Raw genomic sequence first — 18,078 nt, forward strand, 5'->3', positions numbered from 1 at the left:
AAAAATTACAAGGAATTTTAAGGCCAACAGAAGGCATGAAATAAACCACAGATTCAATCAACTTAAATGATTTCCATTCCGGGAAGTCAGACCATGGCCCATTACAGAATGGGACCATCTAGAAAACCCCCAACAGGTCCTAGGTCAAGGCAAGAAAAATAAATAAATAAATAAATAAAGACACAGTGACAGGGAGTCTCATAAGAAGCTCTCACTCTCCCGATGCCACAGCCTAGCGGGCTGGTAACCTCAGACTTTGTGAAGATGGTTTTCAAGGGCCTGAGGCCCTTACTGGACGATTTAAGAAACACATTTGGGATTTGGTTGAACTCTGCCATGTTTACCGAAATGCACACGTCTCCGGGTTGTGCAGGGTTTACACTTTTCTATGCATCCGTCATGAGGGTGGAAGACAACAACAACAACAAAGATCACGAGATGCACGTGAAACTGAATACCCCTGTCATGTAGGACCTGGGCCAAGCGCAGCCCCTCTGCTTCCCTGCCCCTCGGGTTGGGCTGGGGGGGGGGGGGTAGAGGACCGACGCCGCCACCTGCACGGGCCCCACCCTCGCACCCCTCGGCGGTGGCACTGGCTCCTGGGTTCCGGATCACCCGGAACCCTGCAGCTCAACTCCATTCCTGCACCCAGAGCTCCCCGTCTCCGCCTCCTTCCTCAATTTACAAGCCTGGGGCTGGGAAGGAAGGAGGGGACAAAACGGGAGCCAGATGTGTTGGAGTCCTCTGCTCCCGCCTCCTCCCCTTCCTCCCCACCTCTCCTCCCCCTCTACTCTCCCTCCCTCCCCTTGGGTTTCCTAAAACCCGGAGCCCTAGGAGAGAGGATCCGGAGTCGGACAGACGCAACACACACTGTGTAGCTAGGCGGCCCTGGGGAGACTGGAAGCCTTGGAGGGAGGGAGGGAGGGAGGGAGGCCGGGCATGCTCAGTAGGGGGGACAAAGTTTTTTTTTTTTTGCCTTCCCCCCCCCCCCCCCGGTCGCAAGTAGGAAGCTTTTTGCACTCCACCACCTCTGGCCGCTGGGAAGACGTCATCGCTTCCGCCCTACTTCCTCCTCCTGTTGGCGGCGGTGAGAATCCAATATGGAGTAAATCGGTGGAGTCGAGAGATGGGGCTCGGACGGGGCGCCCTGCACCGCCTCCCAGGCGCACCTCCCCCGGCCTCCGACCGCTCCCCGGAACCGTGATTGGCCCGCCCCCCCCCCCGGGGGGCGACCCCGGGCCCAGCCCCCACCGCGTCCGGCCGCCGCCTCCTCCTCCTCGTCCTCCTCCTCCTCGTCCTCCTCCTCCTCGCGGCAGTGCCCGCCGCCCCGAGGCGCGCTTGTTTTTCTCTGGCTCTCTTCCCCCGCCGCGGTCCCCTGCCCAAATCTCGCCCCTCCGGCGGCCGGGGCGTCCCGGGTCCCCTCCCGCCCGGCGGCGCTGCGGCGCGCGCTCCGCCGAGCCAGCCCGTGCACCCCTTCCCCAGCCTCGCGCACGGCTCGGGTCGCCCCGGCTCCCGCTCGGCTCCGGCGCCCCCTTCATCTCTCGCTCCCCCCGCCCCCCCAACACTACCACCAAATCAGGCGATCTCGGAGATGTGAAGAAGGTGGGGGGGGGGAGGCGAGCGGACAGGAAGATGAAGGGAGCCAAGCTGCCCGCCGCGGGACAGGCGTCTAGGTGAACAAGAAAATGACCGAAGAAACACACCCGGACGAGTAAGTTCGCGGCGGGGTGGGACCGGGCGCCCCGCCGGGGCGGCTCGGGGGCCGGGTCCGCGGACGCGGCGGGGACTCGCCGGGTGGGCTTGGCTGACGGTGCAGCGACTCGCCGACCCGCCGAGGCTGGGGCGCGGGGTTCGCGTCCGGGTGGAGGTGAGGAGGGGGCGGGCGCCGCGCGGGCTGCGGGGGCCAAGGGCGCGCGGGTGACCTCGAGGCGGCCCCCGCTCCCTCTCGGGGACGCCCTCCTCCCCGTCCCCTCCCCAGATCCTCGGCTGTCCGCGCGGAAGATCTGACACCCCCCCCCCCTCTGGACTTGGGCTCCCCGGGGTCCGTGGGTTCGTGCGCGGTGACTTTGTGACTCCCGCCGCGCCGCGGGCTCCCAGGTCCGCTCCAGAGCCCACTGGGGCCCAGGCTCCGCCATTTCGTTTTCTTGAATCGCCCTCATTTGCATACCACATTTTCATTCATAAAAACACTGCAGTGCGAGGGGAGGACGGGCGCGGGCGGCGCGGGGGTCCGTGGAGCCGGGGTCTGCACGCGGGCCGGAGCCTCGGAGCCGCCCCGGGGCTCGTTGGTGGTGGGTGGGAGTGTGTGTGTGTGTGGGGGGTCCCTTGGCGTGTGGAGTGCGTGCACGCGCTCGTGGGCCGGGTGCACGCGCCCCGTGGGGGTCCAGGCCCTTGGGGGCTGGGGGTGTGGGGGGGCGGACCCGGAGCGTGTGCGGCGGGGGCGTGCGGGGAGGGAGCGCGCACGCGCGTGTGTGTTGAGTGTGTGTGTGTGTGAGTGTGCGCTGCGTGCACGTGCATGCGTCCGGGGCCGCGGGGGAACAATGCTCCGGGTGTTCGGCTTCGAGGGGCTCCGGGGCCGCCCCGCGCAGGGATCCGTGCCCGGCTCGGTCCTCTGGGCAAGGTGCAGCTTCCCTCCCTCCCGCGGGCGGCGGGCGCGGGCTGGGGTTTTATTTATTTATTTATTTTTTTAACCCCGCCGGAGGCGTTCCCGGGGGGGGGGGGAGCGTGACGGGGGCGGGGCCGGGGGGCGGGCGCCGCCGCCGCCGCCGCGGCTCGGAGCCCCGGGGTCCGCGCGGACACGGGCCGCAGCGCCGTGGCTCGTCCCCGCCGCCGGCCACTCTTATTATTATTATTATTGTTTTTGTGAATAAGACCTTCTCCTCCTTTCTTGTCACATGATCTCCCTCCTCCCCCTGCACATTCATAAATCCGGAGCCTGCCTGGGCTCCTGTTCATTCAGTGCTGCCATTAGCGAAGGTAGCGGTGGCGCCGGCTCGGGCGCGGAGAGCCGGCCGGGCTGGCGGGCGGCTGGGCTGCGGAGCGGGGTGGGGTGGGGGGTTGCGTGGAGCTGGTGCTGGGAGCTCTGGGCCTTTTGTATGGGGGGTCCCTCCCCGCTGCGGTTCGAGCTTTGGGGCTGTGGAGCTCAGGGAGGGGAAGTGAGTCAGGGCCGGACGACAGGGCGGCTGGCCGAGCTTCCCTGGCAGCAGGTGACTCCCGAGTTCTTCCCGAAGAGGTCTCCGTCGTTCTTGAATGTCCTTTCATCCTTTGGCGGGGCTGGGTGGGAGCGCGGGGGGGCGGTGAGCGGGGTGCTCGTGTTCTGAGAAGGGAATTTCCTTCCTGTGGGTCCTCAGGGAGGTTAGCTGGCTCTAACAACCCTGATCTTCCAGACTCGCCCCCGCCCCAGGGAGAGGGGGCTCCCTCCACTCCCACCCCCACACCTGTGCCAGTCGGGGTGGCTGCGCCGTAGCTGGTGGTCTTTTCACTTTGGACATTTTGCCTCACCTAGGGTGAAATAGGGAAGTGGGGGGGGGAGTTGTACTGTTGTTTCTGAAATATGAAGAGGAAAGGTATACTGCCAGGACTTGCCTCTCTTTGAACTTGGCTAGCAGGTATTTTTCTGGGTCCTTCTTGTACTTGCATGTGAATAGTGAGGGACCCCCTCCACGCTGTCAGTGTCCTTGGGAGTTCTTGGAAAGGTTTGATTCCATTAGGTTGCTTGGCTTCTGGCTTGGTAGTGCAGGCCTGGCCTAGTTTTGTTTTGTTTTTTTTTTTTAAACAGCATCACATTGGTTTTGCATCCTACTCCATTAGCTATCAAAAAAAAAAAAGGACTTTAGACGTGGCTAGCAGTAAACAAATATTTCCATTTCCAAGCTTTCAGAGCAAGTTCAGCCTCCACTGCTGTCAGAAACCTTTTTGAGACAAGATATTGGAGGATAGGTTCCAGCTTCTCTTAGAAAAATCTCAAATCTTGGGGCTTGCAGAAATGGCCTTCTGGGAGTTGCTTGTAATGAGATGACTTTGGCCTGGGACAGGAAATGTTCCGGAAGGGAACAGCCACATGGATATTGAACTGCTGTTGTAGTCACTCTCCATTGTATTTTCAGCTTTATGTAATGACCCATCTGAAATTTTTATTTTAAATGTTAGTGCCAGTAAGGTATTTTCTTTCCAAGTAACAGAGCTTACCATGACTGCTTTGTTTTCCTTTTTGTCTTTTTGGCTGTACTATCTGGAAGCTTAGAGTTTAAATCATTGCTTCATAGTGGCAGCCATATTAACATTTTGCTAGATTGATTACACCTTTATTTATTTTGTATTGTAAAGGTGATATACAGGAGGGTTGCAGTTACACAAGTCAGGAATTGAGTACATTTCTTTTTTGAATTCCTTTTAGATATGAGCTCCAATCTCGTTTCTTTACTGATGGTTTATATTTGAGATTCCATATTTTTTGGAAATGGGCAGGATGTGTACTTGCGAATAGAATTGGTGATATCTGACTGGAGACAGAGAAAGGTAACACATTTTAGTGCCTTAGGGAGAAAAAAGTGTGTCCATTAGTTTGCTTTTGTTATACTTGGTGCTAGAAGATGGAGTCTAGAATCCTGAGCATGCTAGACAAGTACTGTATTACTGAGCTATTTCCTTAGCCCTTAAAATAGATTCCTTGGTAGTCTACAATATAATTAAAGATATTATAAAAATAGATTTAAACAAGATGTTTTAATGTCAGTGTAGTAAACCAGAATTCTGAAACTGGCAAAAAAAATAGTGCTTAATTAAAACTAAGAATATTTTGTCTTCTAATGCTCTTTCTTTGTGTGAGTTTAATACTCCTACATAGATGGTAATTCAGAAAGCCAGCCTGCTTTTGTTGATGGTTTTCCCAAGAGATAGCTTCCAAATAGAAAATGCATTGGCTATTCTCCTTTGATCTCATTCCAGACAGAAATGCATCTTCAGATTTACATTTCTGCCGATTTTCTTTAAAAATTTAAGAAGTTGGCTTGAGGATGTAGCTCAGCAGTAGAGTATTTGCCTATCATGCACCAGACCTTGAGTTTCTACTTATGTGCACACACCTACACAAAAAGCACCAACAAATTATTGAAAGTAATGTTTTTTGTTTTTGTCAGTTATGAGATTGAATTCGGGAATTGGGCACTACCTCTGAGCTCTTTTGCTCAAGGCTAGCATTCTACCACTTTGAGCCGCAGCACCACTTAGGATTTTCTTGTGGTTAATTGGAAACGAGTTTCATGGACTTTCTTGGCCTTACTGGCTTTAAACCGCCATCTTCAGATGTCAGCCTCCTGAGTAGCTGGGATAACAGACATGAGCCACTGGTGCCCAGCTGAAAGTAGTCTTTTTATATAGGAATGGGGAAAGCTTTCTTTTTTTTGGCCAGTCCTGGGCTTGAGCTCAGGGCCTGAGCACTGTCTTTGGACTTTCTCAAGGCTAGAGCTCTACCACTTGAGCCTCACCACCACTTCTGGCTTTTTTTTCTATGTATGTGGTACCGAGGAATTGAACCCGGGTCCTCATTGCATGCTAGGTAAGCACTCTACCACTAGGCCAATCTCCTGGCCCTGGGGAAAGCTTTTTGAAGTAATACAGATTTTGTCTGTATTCTTTAAAGCATTAGATCAGACGGGGAAAGACTGGGAGAAAATGTGGGAGGGGGTGACACTGTTCAAAAAGAAATGTATTCATACCTGACTCAAGTAACAACTCCTCTGTACATCACCTTTACAATGAAATCTAAATTAAAAAGAAAAAAAGTATATGATCATACATGACTACAAATGGTTAGGGTTTTTTTTGTTTTTGTTTTTGTCAGCCCTGGGCCTTGAACTCAGGGCCTGAGCACTGTCCTTGGGCTTTCTCAAAGCTAGTGCTCTACCACTTGAGCCTCAGCACCACTTCTGGCTTTTCTGTGTATGTGGTACCAAGGAATCGAACCTGGGTCTTCGTGCATGCTAGGCAAGCACTCTACCACTAGGCCAAACTCCTGGTCTAAGTGGGCTGATTTAAAGCAGGATCCTCTGGTGTGGGGCTGCCATTCAGCTTTCTATTTTGTTCTTCTCATGAATTCTTCTCTGTTACCCATTTCTTGCCAGGAATGGCTCTGCAGCTTCACTGTCAGTCATATTATTCCCTACTGCTGGAAGATTCTCAGTTACAAAAAAAAAAAAAAAAGTTAAATATTTTTGCAGAGCCACTTCAAAAACTTTATAAGCATTGAGATTTTATACTGACAAGTTTGTGCTTACTTATCAAAAGATGAGAGAACTAGTCTGTGAAACCACAGTACCATTTTCATACTTTGCAAAATTAAGACTAATTCCCTGATGTCTTTTTACCATTCAGCCTGAACATATCTGGGGGGGGAAACGTCCTTCATAACTAGTCAGTCAGAGAGCAGAATCCCTGGGCTAGATAAATTACTAAGCCATAAACAAAGCTTGCTAAAAATCTAAGGCAAGTTACTTACAGATCTCACAGTGGTTTTGTGTCATTGAATAGAATGGAAATCAATCTTGTCTATTTTAGTAGAGCTGTTTGAATGAGGGTAGTTCTTTTATAAAAAAAACTTACAGTAGGTTTTCTATGTGGCACTGAGACAGGTAGCTCAGCTTGTTAATTTTTTTTTTTTTTTTTTTTTTTTTTTTTTGGCCAGTTGTGGGGCTTAAACTTGGCCTGAGCACTGTCCTTGGGCTTTCTCAAGGCTAGAGCTCTGCCACTTGAGCCACAAACACCACTTCTAGCTTTTTCTATGTATGTGGTACTGAGGAATCGAACCCAGGTCTTTGTTCATGCTAGGCAAGCACTCTAACACTAGGCCAAACTCCTAGCCCTATGAAGGAGTTGTTGCCCCATTTAACTGATGGGGAAGCCTAAAGCTTCTTGCCCAAGATAGCAGGGTGTGTGTGTGTGTGTGTGTGTGTGTGTGTGTACTCAGTTATTTATTTACTTCTTTGCATATTTATTTGTCGGTTGTGGGACTTGAACTCTGGGCCTGGGTGCTGTCCCTGAGCTCTTCAGCTCAAGGCTACTGCCCTGCCCCACTTCCGAAATTGTATACTCTTATTAGGAAGAGCTTTGTGTTCCTAACTAACCACTGATGGGAGTGGGAGCAGGGGGCAGACAATCTCAGTGAACTCAGGAATCAGGAAGGCCTCAGTTTTAGTCACGCTCTCTACCTCAAGCTGCTGGCCCTAGCCCCCAGTCTTAGTCATTCTGAGTTCAGAGCTCACATCATTTCCGCCAGTCATGCTGTTGGTCCATAATTCATCTGAATTGGTAACGATCTGTCATTGCCATGATTTTTCTGACTTCACTTCTCTTCCCTGAAAATGCTGGGAGGCATGAGTGTATATTGCATTAAAGTGAAGTTAGATACATTTAGGGTTGAAAATGCTGTGATTCGCCCCAAGATTCTAGAAGTAAGGGAGTTCCGAATTGCCTATCACTACGGTATCACAACTATAGTAATGTAAGTTACAACTACAGAATATTAACCCACATGCAAGATGTATTGATTTCATTTCTTTGAATTAGCTTTAAAAAAAAAAGAGTATGTTTCTGTTGTCCTTACATAGAATCCTTTAATAATATTAAAAATATGCAGTTGACTGCAGAACTGGAATCTGGGTTTATTTACTGGAAAGTATTGAGGGGAAAATCTTGGAAAGACCTTGGTTTTTTTGTGCCAGTTTTTTTGTGCTTGAACTCAGGACCTGGGCACTGTCCCTGAGCTTCTTTTGCTCAAGGCTAGCATTCGACCATTTGGGCCACAGTACCACTTCTGGCTTTTTCTGTGTATGTGGTACTGAGGAATCAAACCTAAGGCTTCATGCATTCTAGGCAAGCACTCTACCATTAAGATACATTCCTAGCCTGGAAAGATCTTTAAGGAACTTATAAACCCCACCTGCTAATGTGTTCCATTGGATGTTTACTGCAAGGCCTCATAGCTAGTTAGGTACTGGACCTGGCCTAAGCTTCATCTGTGTGTGTGGTGTGTGTGTGAGTGACAGCCTGGATATTTTCCCTGCCATGGGGATTGATTAGCACATATTATCTCTTTTTTGACCATAGTAAGTCTTTTTGTGTTTCCTAGTTCCCTTTACAAAACATACATAAGTGAAATAGTAGGAGTAATCAAAACTTTTGCCTCCACAGTCTGCTTTTGTTTATTGTTGGCTGTGCGTGTGTATGAGCGCACGGGCGTGCGTGCGCGCACCTATGCACCTGTGCCTGTCCGCCTGTCCTGTGGTTTGAGCTTGGCCTGGATGTTGTTCCTGAGCTTATTTTGCTCAAGGAGAGTGCTTTACCACAGTGCCACTTCTGGCTTTCTGAGGCGAGTCTCATAGACTTTCCTTTCCCGACTGGCTGGCATCTGGCATCGAATCACAGTCTGAGTCTCCAGAGTAGCTAGTGTGAACTACCAACATCTGGTTTGTTTTGTTTTTGTTTTGAGACAAGATCTCACTCTTAGCTCCCACTGGTCTGTAACTCACTGCAGTTCAGCAGCCCTCTAGCCCTTGATCTTCTTTCCTGTGCCCTGAGTGCTGGGATTACAGGTGTATAACACCATCTTCCTGTTTACTTTTTATTCTGAATTCTTTCTTCTCCCATGGATTCAGTTCTGCTAATTCCTCCAGCCAGCTCTGAACCATTCCATTTGAGAGGTCCTCCTTGACTTTTTCTGCCTTATTCTTATTCTCCAGGTCAAAATTGATGATATTTTCACTTTACATTGTATCATAGGTCTCCCCATGTAGAAATTGGGCTTTTTCTCCAGCCAGATTCAGGGTCACTCTATGGGATTACTTCTCAGCTGCTTAGTTTGTAGTCAAATGGGAACTGGAAAGTACAAGAGTCCTTCCCCCACCCCTCAGCTGGTGCAGAACTCTTTGGGTTTAACTAGTTCTCCTGCCTTAGCCTTCCAGAGTAGCTGAAATTGCAGGCATGCAGTACATCCAGTGCCTGACTTAGAAGTAGAAGATGTTGAGCACAGTGAAATGGGGCTCGTGTTTCTGACTCTGCAGGGGAATCTGCAGAAATCATGATAGTAACAATTTGCAGTAGCTGTGGGGTTCTTGTGGAGTCTTCACACTTTAGGTTGGAGACAGCTGTGCTGATGAACTCCAATATTGGCAGAGGTCCGACATTCCTGGCTGAACACAAATACACAATCTAACAGTAGAATCCTGAGAAGTGGAACAAGATGATAATGGAGGCAGAGCAGGAAGTTTTACTGTGTGGTTATTTGTTTTGGCTCATTTTGTCTTAAGGAAATCGAACTTGCTTTTTTTTTTTTTTTTTAAGACCTAGTCCTATTGATAATTTTATTTATTCTTACAAATGTTTCTTTTTCATCAATATGTCAAGGTAGACATTCCAGTAAGGCTTCTGGTCACCATGAAACTGAAGGACTACTTCTCACTGATACAAACAAACAGTATCCTGTGGTGAAAAATGCTTTTTCTGCATGCTTGCCCTGGGTGGCATGTTGGTTGTACAATCTCACACACACCTTGAGTCCAGGAGTAGTAAAGTTCTTGGTATTGACTGGTATAGGGGTTTGCCAGATTTATTTCCAGCTATTTCATAACTCATTTCCCTTTCTCAATAGTTTGCTAATATATGGCCTATTGCACACATGCTATATCAATTGTGTTTATGGTTAGTTATGCTACTTTCAAGGTTGTGTGTGTGAATGTGAGTACCAGGCTTGAACTGGCTTCAAGTTTTTGGCTTGGACTTTTTGCTTAAGACTCTACGACCTGTGCCGTATCTCTAGTTCTAGCTTTCCTGGGGGTGGTTAATTAGAGATGAAGAATCTCTTAACTTCAAACCCCGATCCTCAAATCTCTGCGATGTACACTTAGATGGACCTGTTAAATTGTAACCCCCTTGGACAACCTCTTCCCCTCCCCTCAATCCTGGGCCTTGAACTCAGGGCTTGAGCACTGTCCTTGGGCTTTCCTCAAGGCTAGTGCTCTATCACTTGAGCCACAGCTCCACTACTGGCTTTTCTATGTATGTGGTACTGAGGAATTGAACTCGTGTCTTCATGCATGCCGAGCAAGCACCCTACCACTAGGCAAGACTCCTGGCCCTTATACAACCTTTTGAAGAAAAAAAAATATTTAAAAAGAAGAGCTAAAAGAAAAAAAAATTCTGTTTACCTATACTGTTTATCCTAACAGTTAGTACTTGGCATTGAAGAGATTAGAACAAATACAGACAACTTGTAAAATGTATGATTATGGCTCCTCTGTGTACTGAAATAATGATTTTTTTTTTTTTTTTGCAATGTATGTGGTATGGAGGAATCAAACCTGGGTTTTCGTGCATGCTAGGCAAGCACTGTACTACTAGGTCAAACTCCCGGCCCCTGAAATAATGATTTTTTTAAAACCTACTTATGTCTGTTCTTAGATATATTCCTCATGGTCCATTCATAAAGGCTTAAAATGTAAACTGGTTGATTTTTTCTTTTAAATTGTCTCTTTTTCTTCATTTGGTAATCAGATTTTTTTTTTTTTGCCAGTCTTGGGCCTTGAACTCAGGGCCTGAGCACTATTCTTGGGTTTTCTCAATGCTGTATCCCTTGAGCCACAGCACCACTTCCCGAGTTTTCTGTGTGTGTGGTGCCGAGGAATCAAACCCAGGGCTTGGTGCATGCTAGGCAAGCATTCTATCACCAGACCATGTTCTCCACTCCATGTCTTTTCATTTTCATGATGTAGTCCTCTTATTTCTTTGTCTCTTCGCATTGCTTTGGCTCTACCCAGGGCTGATGGTTCAGATAAGCACTGTTTGATTTGCCCTGGCTTCCACCCTGGCTCTATCAAATGTACAGGGAAGCTGGGCCCTCTGCCCTGCTAGGTGTGGGAAGAACTTACTGACCTTTGTCCTCATGGGCTGGCACAGTGCTGAGGACATAGTAGCCTTCCTACAACATGCATTGATTGAAGCATATATTCATTAATTGAAAAAATAGTTTCACTTTATATAAAAATTTAATAAATGGCTGAGCCTGTGCGGCGCTTGTCTGTAATTTGCAACACTGGGGAGGCTGGGGCAAGAGGATCGCAAGTTTACCGCTGGGTTGGGCTGCCTAGTGAGAACGTGTTTCAGCCATCAATTACCCATGTGATTCCTGTATCCGAAAAGAGAATTTGAGCTTTCCTTTTCAAGACTGCCACAGGGAAGATGTTTATAATGGTGGTAGAATAAATATGGGGTCGTGGGCTGGGCCCCACCTATGTCCTTTTGGATGAAGAGTACCTGCTAAGAGTCTGGGTTATTGAATGGAGTTTCATTCTGCTGGAGGAGGCATACACTGTTATGACATTAGCAATGGGATAATCTAGGCAGAACATTTTATTGCAGTTAATTGGGTTTAACTGGAAATGAGTGTCTCATCAACTTCCCTGCCCAGGCTTTGAATGGAATAGTGATTCTCAGATTTTAGCCTCATAAGTAGCTAGGATCACTGGGGGTGAGCCATTAGTGTCTGGCTTCGGTATCATTCTTTTTACAGTTTACAAAGCAGGATATATATCATCTTAGCTACTTTTTTTGAGGCAGGAAATGATTCTCACCTTGCTCCTCCTAGGAGAGTGGAAGTGATTTACTCACGTTCCTTGGGGAGCTTGTGGGAGGAAAATTAGAGATTAGACGGCCTGTCCTGCTGTTCCCTTTGCTTTTCTAAGGATCCCTCTAGAATAAATAGCTTTTTTGTGTTTGCAGTGCAATATCAATAATGCCTAGATCTGATTATGGACCCTGTTTTGCTTGATGATCTTAGTTGAGCTTTTTGGTGTTTTAGAGATTTTTGACTTCTTTCTGTATCACTTATTTGCCCTTTGAATGTCAGTGTTCATCCTCACCTGTAGTAGCAAACATGACTGCCTTCCCATTTCTTCCCCTTTCCTGAAAGTGGCCTACCATAATCTTTATTACCCACAGTTGCAAAAGTTTCAGAAGTCAGTTGGCTTAGCCTGGCACTGGTAGCTTTGCCTATGATCCTGGTTACTCAGGATCTGAAGCTCACGGTGCAAAGCCAGCCGGGGCAGGAAAGTGTGTGAGATTCCTATCTGCAGTTAACCACTAGAGAAACAGAAGTGGTGGTGTGGCTCAAAGTGGTAGAGAGCTATCCTTTAGTGAAAAAGCCCAGGCCCGGAGTTCAAGCCCTATGACCCAACGAAAACAAAAACAAAAAAACAAACAAACAGAAAGAGAAGTCAGTATGTTTGGAGGGGGGCGGTGGGACTGGGCCTGAAGTTCTTTAAGGGGTTGGCTTAGGACATGTTTTGTCTACTTGCACACCATGCTGGTGTTCCATGTTATATTTCCAAAGCCAAGGAATAAAATGGATAAGTTTGTGGGAATACAGATATAGTGCTGGACCAGTTTAATTTAATCCTTAACATCCCTGTGATTTTATTCATATTACAGATCTTTTACAGCTGTATAAATGTAAATAGTCTTAATATAGTTATTCAGTCTCTTTCCATTGCTTAAAGGTTAAGTAAAATCTGTTTTTTTTTCTCCAGCACAAAATTCCAAAGCAGGTATGCCTGCCAGGGTGAAGTACCATGGTCCAACATCTTACTTCTGCCTTCATGGTTCCTTCTCCTTTTCCATCTGTGTGTGAAAAACCAGAGCCTGCTTTATAAACCAGCTTTCAGGCCACACTATTCATTGGCGTGTGCGTGTGTATGTATGGCTGTGCACATGTGCTAGGACTGAGTCTTGCATTCAGGACCTGGGCTTTGTCCCTCATCTTTTTTAGTCAACACTGGCATTCTACCACTTGAGTCACAGCTCCACTTTCTGGCTCTTTTTTTTTTTTTCCCCCCTGCCAGTCCTGGAGCTTAAACTCAGAGCTTGTGCACTGTCCTTGTACACTTTTTGCTCCGGGCTAGCACTCTGCCTCTTGAACCACAGCACCACTTCTGGTCTTTTCTGTGTATGTGGTACTGAGGAATGGAACCCAGGGCTTCATTTATGCTAGGCGAGCATTCTACTACTAACTATGCTCCTGGTCCCCATTTTCTGGCTTTTTGCTGGTTAATTGGAGATAAAGAGTCTCACTGACTTCCCTGCCTGGGCTGGCTTTAAACCACAATCCTCAGATCTCAGTCTCCTGTATTAGCTAGGATTACAGGCCTGTGCCACCAATATCTGGCTTCACTGTACATTCTTACATGTCTTGTGTACTAGGAAATTTAAGGGATAAGTGTTGATTTAGAGAACAATAGAATTTGAATTTTATTCGTTTAATGTGTGCCAGTACTGAAGCTAGAACTCCAGGCCCCGGGGGCACTCACTGTCCCTTAGCCTTTCCCTCAAGGTTGATGCTCTACTACTTGAGTCACAGCTCTACCCCAGGCTTTTTGCATGTTAATTGGAGATGAGCATCACACAGACTTCTGCCCAGCCTGGCTTGAAACTTGATCCTCAAATCTCATCATGAGTAATAAGGGTTACTGGAGGGAACCACCAACTCAAGTGTTTGATGCTGCCATATACCCTAGGGTATAAATACAGCATTGCCTTGATGACTGATTGCTAGAATTGTTTTCTCGTTTGCAGGTTTCCTCTTGAAGGAACAAGCTAGAAATAGAAAGACCAACAGCCTTGGGCTTCCCACATTTGGGATGGGAAAAACTTAATGCAGGGAATGCCAGAAACCCCTAAAAAAAGCAAGCTCTTCAAGTTGTTTTTAGGGCATAAGAGAAGAGAGAAAGTTTGTGTGCCTGTAGGCTGTAGGAGGAGCAGGAGAGTTTGTGTGTTTTGAGCATACCTTCATGGATGATGCAATGTGGCTGAGAGTCAGGTGTGTACAAATTGCAGGTGAGGAAAAAGTTCCTGGAGGTTATCTTGTCTGAAGTCACCGAAGGGTTTGTATTGCTCTCGTTTTTGGTACTAGGGCTTGAACTCAGGCTTTCCCACTCAAGATGAGTTCTCTACCACTTGAGGAACGCCTTCACCTTCAGCCTTTTGGTGGTTACTTGGAAATAAGAGTCTCAAAGACTTTCCTGACCCAGCTGACTCTGAATGTGAATCTTCAGATCTCAGCCTCCTGATTAGCTAGGATTACAGGAGTGAGCCATCTTCACCCAGCTAGGGTTTGTTGTTGTTACTATTATTTGAGAATCCTGGTGCTTGAACTCACGGCCTAGGTACTGCCTTTGAGCATTTTCAAGGCTAGCACTTTACCACTTGAGCTACAGCGCAACTTCCGGCATTTTCTGTGTATCTGATACCTCGTAATCAAATTCAGATCTTAGTGCATGGTAGGCAAGCACTCTACCACTAGACCATGTTTCTGGCCCAGGGACCATGTTATTTTTTAATCCAGGTTCATGACTTTCGATATTAATTCTATGAAAGGACTCTGTGTCATAATTGTATAGGGCTTACTTTGCTTATGTAGAAAATTATTACGCAGGGCCGGGAGTTTGGCCTAATGGTAGAGTGCTTGCCTAGCATGCATGAAGACCCAGATTTGATTCCTCCGTACCATATACATAGAAAAAGCCAGAAGTGGTGCTATGGCTCACGTGGTAGAGCTCTAGTCTTGAAAAAGCCCAAGGACAGTACCCAGGCCCTGAGTTCAAGCCAGGACTGGCAAAAAAAAAAAACCAAAAGCAAAATGATTATGTGTATTCCTTGACTTAGAACACTTACTAAGCAAATGAAATAAGAACTCATTTAGACTTCTGTGAACACTTTCCAGTGTGAGGTGACATTTCTTCCTTGCATTCCTCTTTGGTTCTGTGTAGTAGGGAGCCGTGCCCATGAAAATGGTGTTTCTATACTGAAATGTGGCTAGCACTGATACTGTATTTACTTTGGAAGGAATGTGCCCCTTACCCTTAATGGAAAGCACAGATGAGTAAAATGGTCAGTGCCTGCGCCTACATTTGCAGTCCAGCAGTTTGAGAAGAGGATCCTGAAGAGGTGCTTCTCAAACTTGAAACTTGAGTAGGGATGCACTGGGGAAATCTGGCAAAGTGAAGGTTCGGACTCAAACTCCTTGGTAATGATTTGGCTTCTGGCCCATGGACTTAGCCAGGATTGTGATGGTAGTTTGTGTCTTCATAGAAAGATGATTAAATGTGCTTGGCCTTAGTAATTCACTGGTTGAAGCTTGCTGGATAGGAAGGTGGTTTACAAACACTGAGATGTCATCCCGGGCATCTAGCTTTTTTTTAATTTTATTTATTTTTATTTTTTTTTGCCAGTCTTGGGCTTGGGCTCAGGGTCTGAGCACTGTCCTTGGACCTTCTCAAGACTAGAGCTCTACCACTTGAGCCTCAGCACCACTTCCTGCTTTTTTCTATGTATGTGGTACCAAGGAATCGAACCCGGGTATTCGTGCATGCTAGGCAAGCACTCTATCACTAGGCCAAACTCCCGGACCCCTGGCATCTAGCTTTTAAGATTCAGCTTGAATTTAGGTGGGAGTGAGCAAGAAGAAGATTTTCTTTCCTTACAGTTTAAGTAAGTTCTGGGTGAATTCCAAGAGGCTCAAGAAATCCATCACTTAGATATTCAGAATTCCCAAACTATGTATAATATCTGGCATTCTGCACCTTCCAGTCTAATCAGTCATGAATGGAAAGCCTGCCTCCCTGAGAAGCAGGCAACCCTAGAAGAAATCACAGGAAGTAATTAAACAGAGAAGGTCAGAGAAAGAGGAAGTGGTTGTGTTGTTTCTGTTGGGAATAGCATTGTTGTTACTGAGGATCTAGATGATAATGTTTAAGTCTGGTGGAATGTTGACTGCTTGGGGATTTGATTGTATTTAAATTAGGATCCTTTTTAGTTTATTCTTTAGACAGCAATCTAGTTGGGAAATGAATTGCTTTTAGGTCTTATCAGGAATCCCCACGTGCCTAAGCAGAAGTCTTAAGTGAGAGTTGCTTATAGCTTGGCAAATTGCACTTAAATGAAATGAATGTCAAGACTATTAGAGGTTAATTTTAAGTGTCTGGAGTTCTCCCTAATCCTCCTGATTAAACACTTTAACCTTAATAGTTTCCTTAATTGGAATAATGATGGAATATTAGCATGCATATTAAACCATTTACCCACATTTGAATAGGGTTAAAATGCAAATTATCTATCACTTGTCAGTACCTACTCTTTTTAGAGATAATTCCTGGGGAGAAATGGGGAAGATATTGGAATATGAATTGGGAAAGGATCTCTACTTGTGGGAGAACCAAGAATAGAACAGATAACTGAAATAAGAGAACCTCTTCGTTACTCCCCCCACCCAAAAGAAAGCATTAAAACTAGAAAGCCCATGATATTATTTAAGCATAGAGGTGGATGCAGTAGGGCCACTGATTGTGTCTTCATTAACTTGTCAAGGCTTTCCTTCGGAGCATCATGAATGAGAATTAGGGTCCTTCCACCACACAATTTAGATGCCTCAGCCTGAATGTCTAGAACTCTCCAGTGCTGGCTGGGACCCCATCTGCACACCAAGTGTTTGTCACACAGATATACAGGCATTGCTCTCTTTCCATGTCTAGCTGCATGTAGAGAACAGTAATAGGCAACTTCATTAGAATACTGCTAAATGGATAGTGGATGTGTGTTGTATATTTTTCTCAACTCATAATCATTGTGGAATGCAAGTATAGTTCCTAGGGAGGAAAGTACTGTTCCAGAGTTATTCCCTTGCGTCTTTAAACTTAGAAAGTTAGGAGTCAGTTTTCGGACTCAAGGACTGAAAAGTATAAAGGAAACACACTTTAGAAAGTGAATGTCTGTCTCCCCACTCTACCCTCCTCTGAATTCCTGTTCTATAACCATGCACAACTACAATCCCCCCCACCCCCAAACCTTTTCTGGCTTGAACTCAGGACCTCACACTCTCTTTTGACTTCTTCTGTTTCTAGGGTTTTGCTGGTTAGTTAGAGATAAGAGTCTCACAGCTGAGCACCCAAGGCTCACGCCTATGATCGATCCTAAGTACTCAGGAAGGTGAGATCCGAGGATCAGTTTTAAGCCATCCAAGGCCTCAAGTCCTCCTGAGATTCTTATCTCCAATTAACTATTCAAAAACAGAAGTGTTGCTGTGGCTGTATTGGTAGATTGCCAGCTTTGAGCACAGAGGCTCAAGGATAGTGCCCAGGCCCAGAGTTCAAACCCTATAATGGATCAATCAACCTATCAATAAATAAAAATAAATAATAAAAAAAAGTGTCACTGTTTTGTCTAACCAGGCTGGCTTGGAATCTCCATCCTCAGATCTCAGCTTCTTGAGTAGCTTGGATTACATGCGTGAGCCAGTTATCAGTACCCATTTACTTTATAGTGCAAGATAGGCTACTCTCAATACTAAAATCTCTGGAATGGACTTCAAGTCACAAAGAAGAAAGGTCTGTGTGCCCCAGACTCTAAAATAAAGGAGTTGAATAAAGTAGTATTGAAGAACTCTCATAGACTCAATTATTGGAATGAAACTTCATGCTTAAAAAAACATGGACTTGGGCCGGGAGTTTGGCCTAGTGGTTAAAGTGCTTGCCTAGCATGCATGAAGACCCGGGTTCGATTCCTCGGTACCACATACATAGAAAAAAGCCAGAAGTGGTGCTGAGGCTCAAGTGGTAGAGCTCTAGCCTTGAGAAAGTCCAAGGACAGTGCTCAGGCCCTGAGCTCAAGCCCAGGGCTGGCAAAAAAAAAAAACACGGACTGCTGTTCTTAGAGAAAACTTTCCTTTTTAAGAGAGAAGAATATAAAGAAGAAATAGAACTTTTTTTTGGGGGGGTGGTCGTGGGGCTTGAACTCTGGGTCCTAGTGCTGTCCCTGAGCTCTTCAGTTCAAGGTCACCGCCCTACCCCTTGAGCCACAGTGCCACTTCCAGTTTTCTGGTGGATAATTGGAGATGAGAGTCTCATGGACTTTATTGCCCAGGCTGGCTTTTGAGCCCTGATCCTCAGATCTCAGCCTCTTGAGTAGCTAGGATTACAGGCATGAGCCACTGGCACCCCACTGGAACTTTTTTCTTTTTAAATACTGCACTAACCTAGCTTG

General features: G+C 46.7%; 1 protein-coding gene across 1 annotated transcript in view; it reads left to right on the forward strand.

The window, feature by feature from the left end:
• The first annotated feature begins 1,265 nt into the window (after positions 1 to 1,265).
• Spred2 (sprouty related EVH1 domain containing 2) overlaps positions 1,266 to 18,078 on the forward strand; it is a 121,962-nt gene continuing 105,149 nt past the window's right edge. Inside the window, exon 1 of the mRNA XM_090336788.1 lies at positions 1,266 to 1,711. Within this exon, the coding sequence (XP_090192914.1) occupies positions 1,686 to 1,711 (26 nt within the window). The 5' untranslated portion in view covers positions 1,266 to 1,685. The remainder of the gene's footprint in view (positions 1,712 to 18,078) is intronic.

The sequence above is a fragment of the Megascapheus bottae genome, chromosome 7, assembly GCF_031878675.1.
Source record: "Megascapheus bottae isolate mThoBot1 chromosome 7, mThoBot2.hap1, whole genome shotgun sequence".
Taxonomy (NCBI): domain Eukaryota; kingdom Metazoa; phylum Chordata; class Mammalia; order Rodentia; family Geomyidae; genus Megascapheus; species Megascapheus bottae.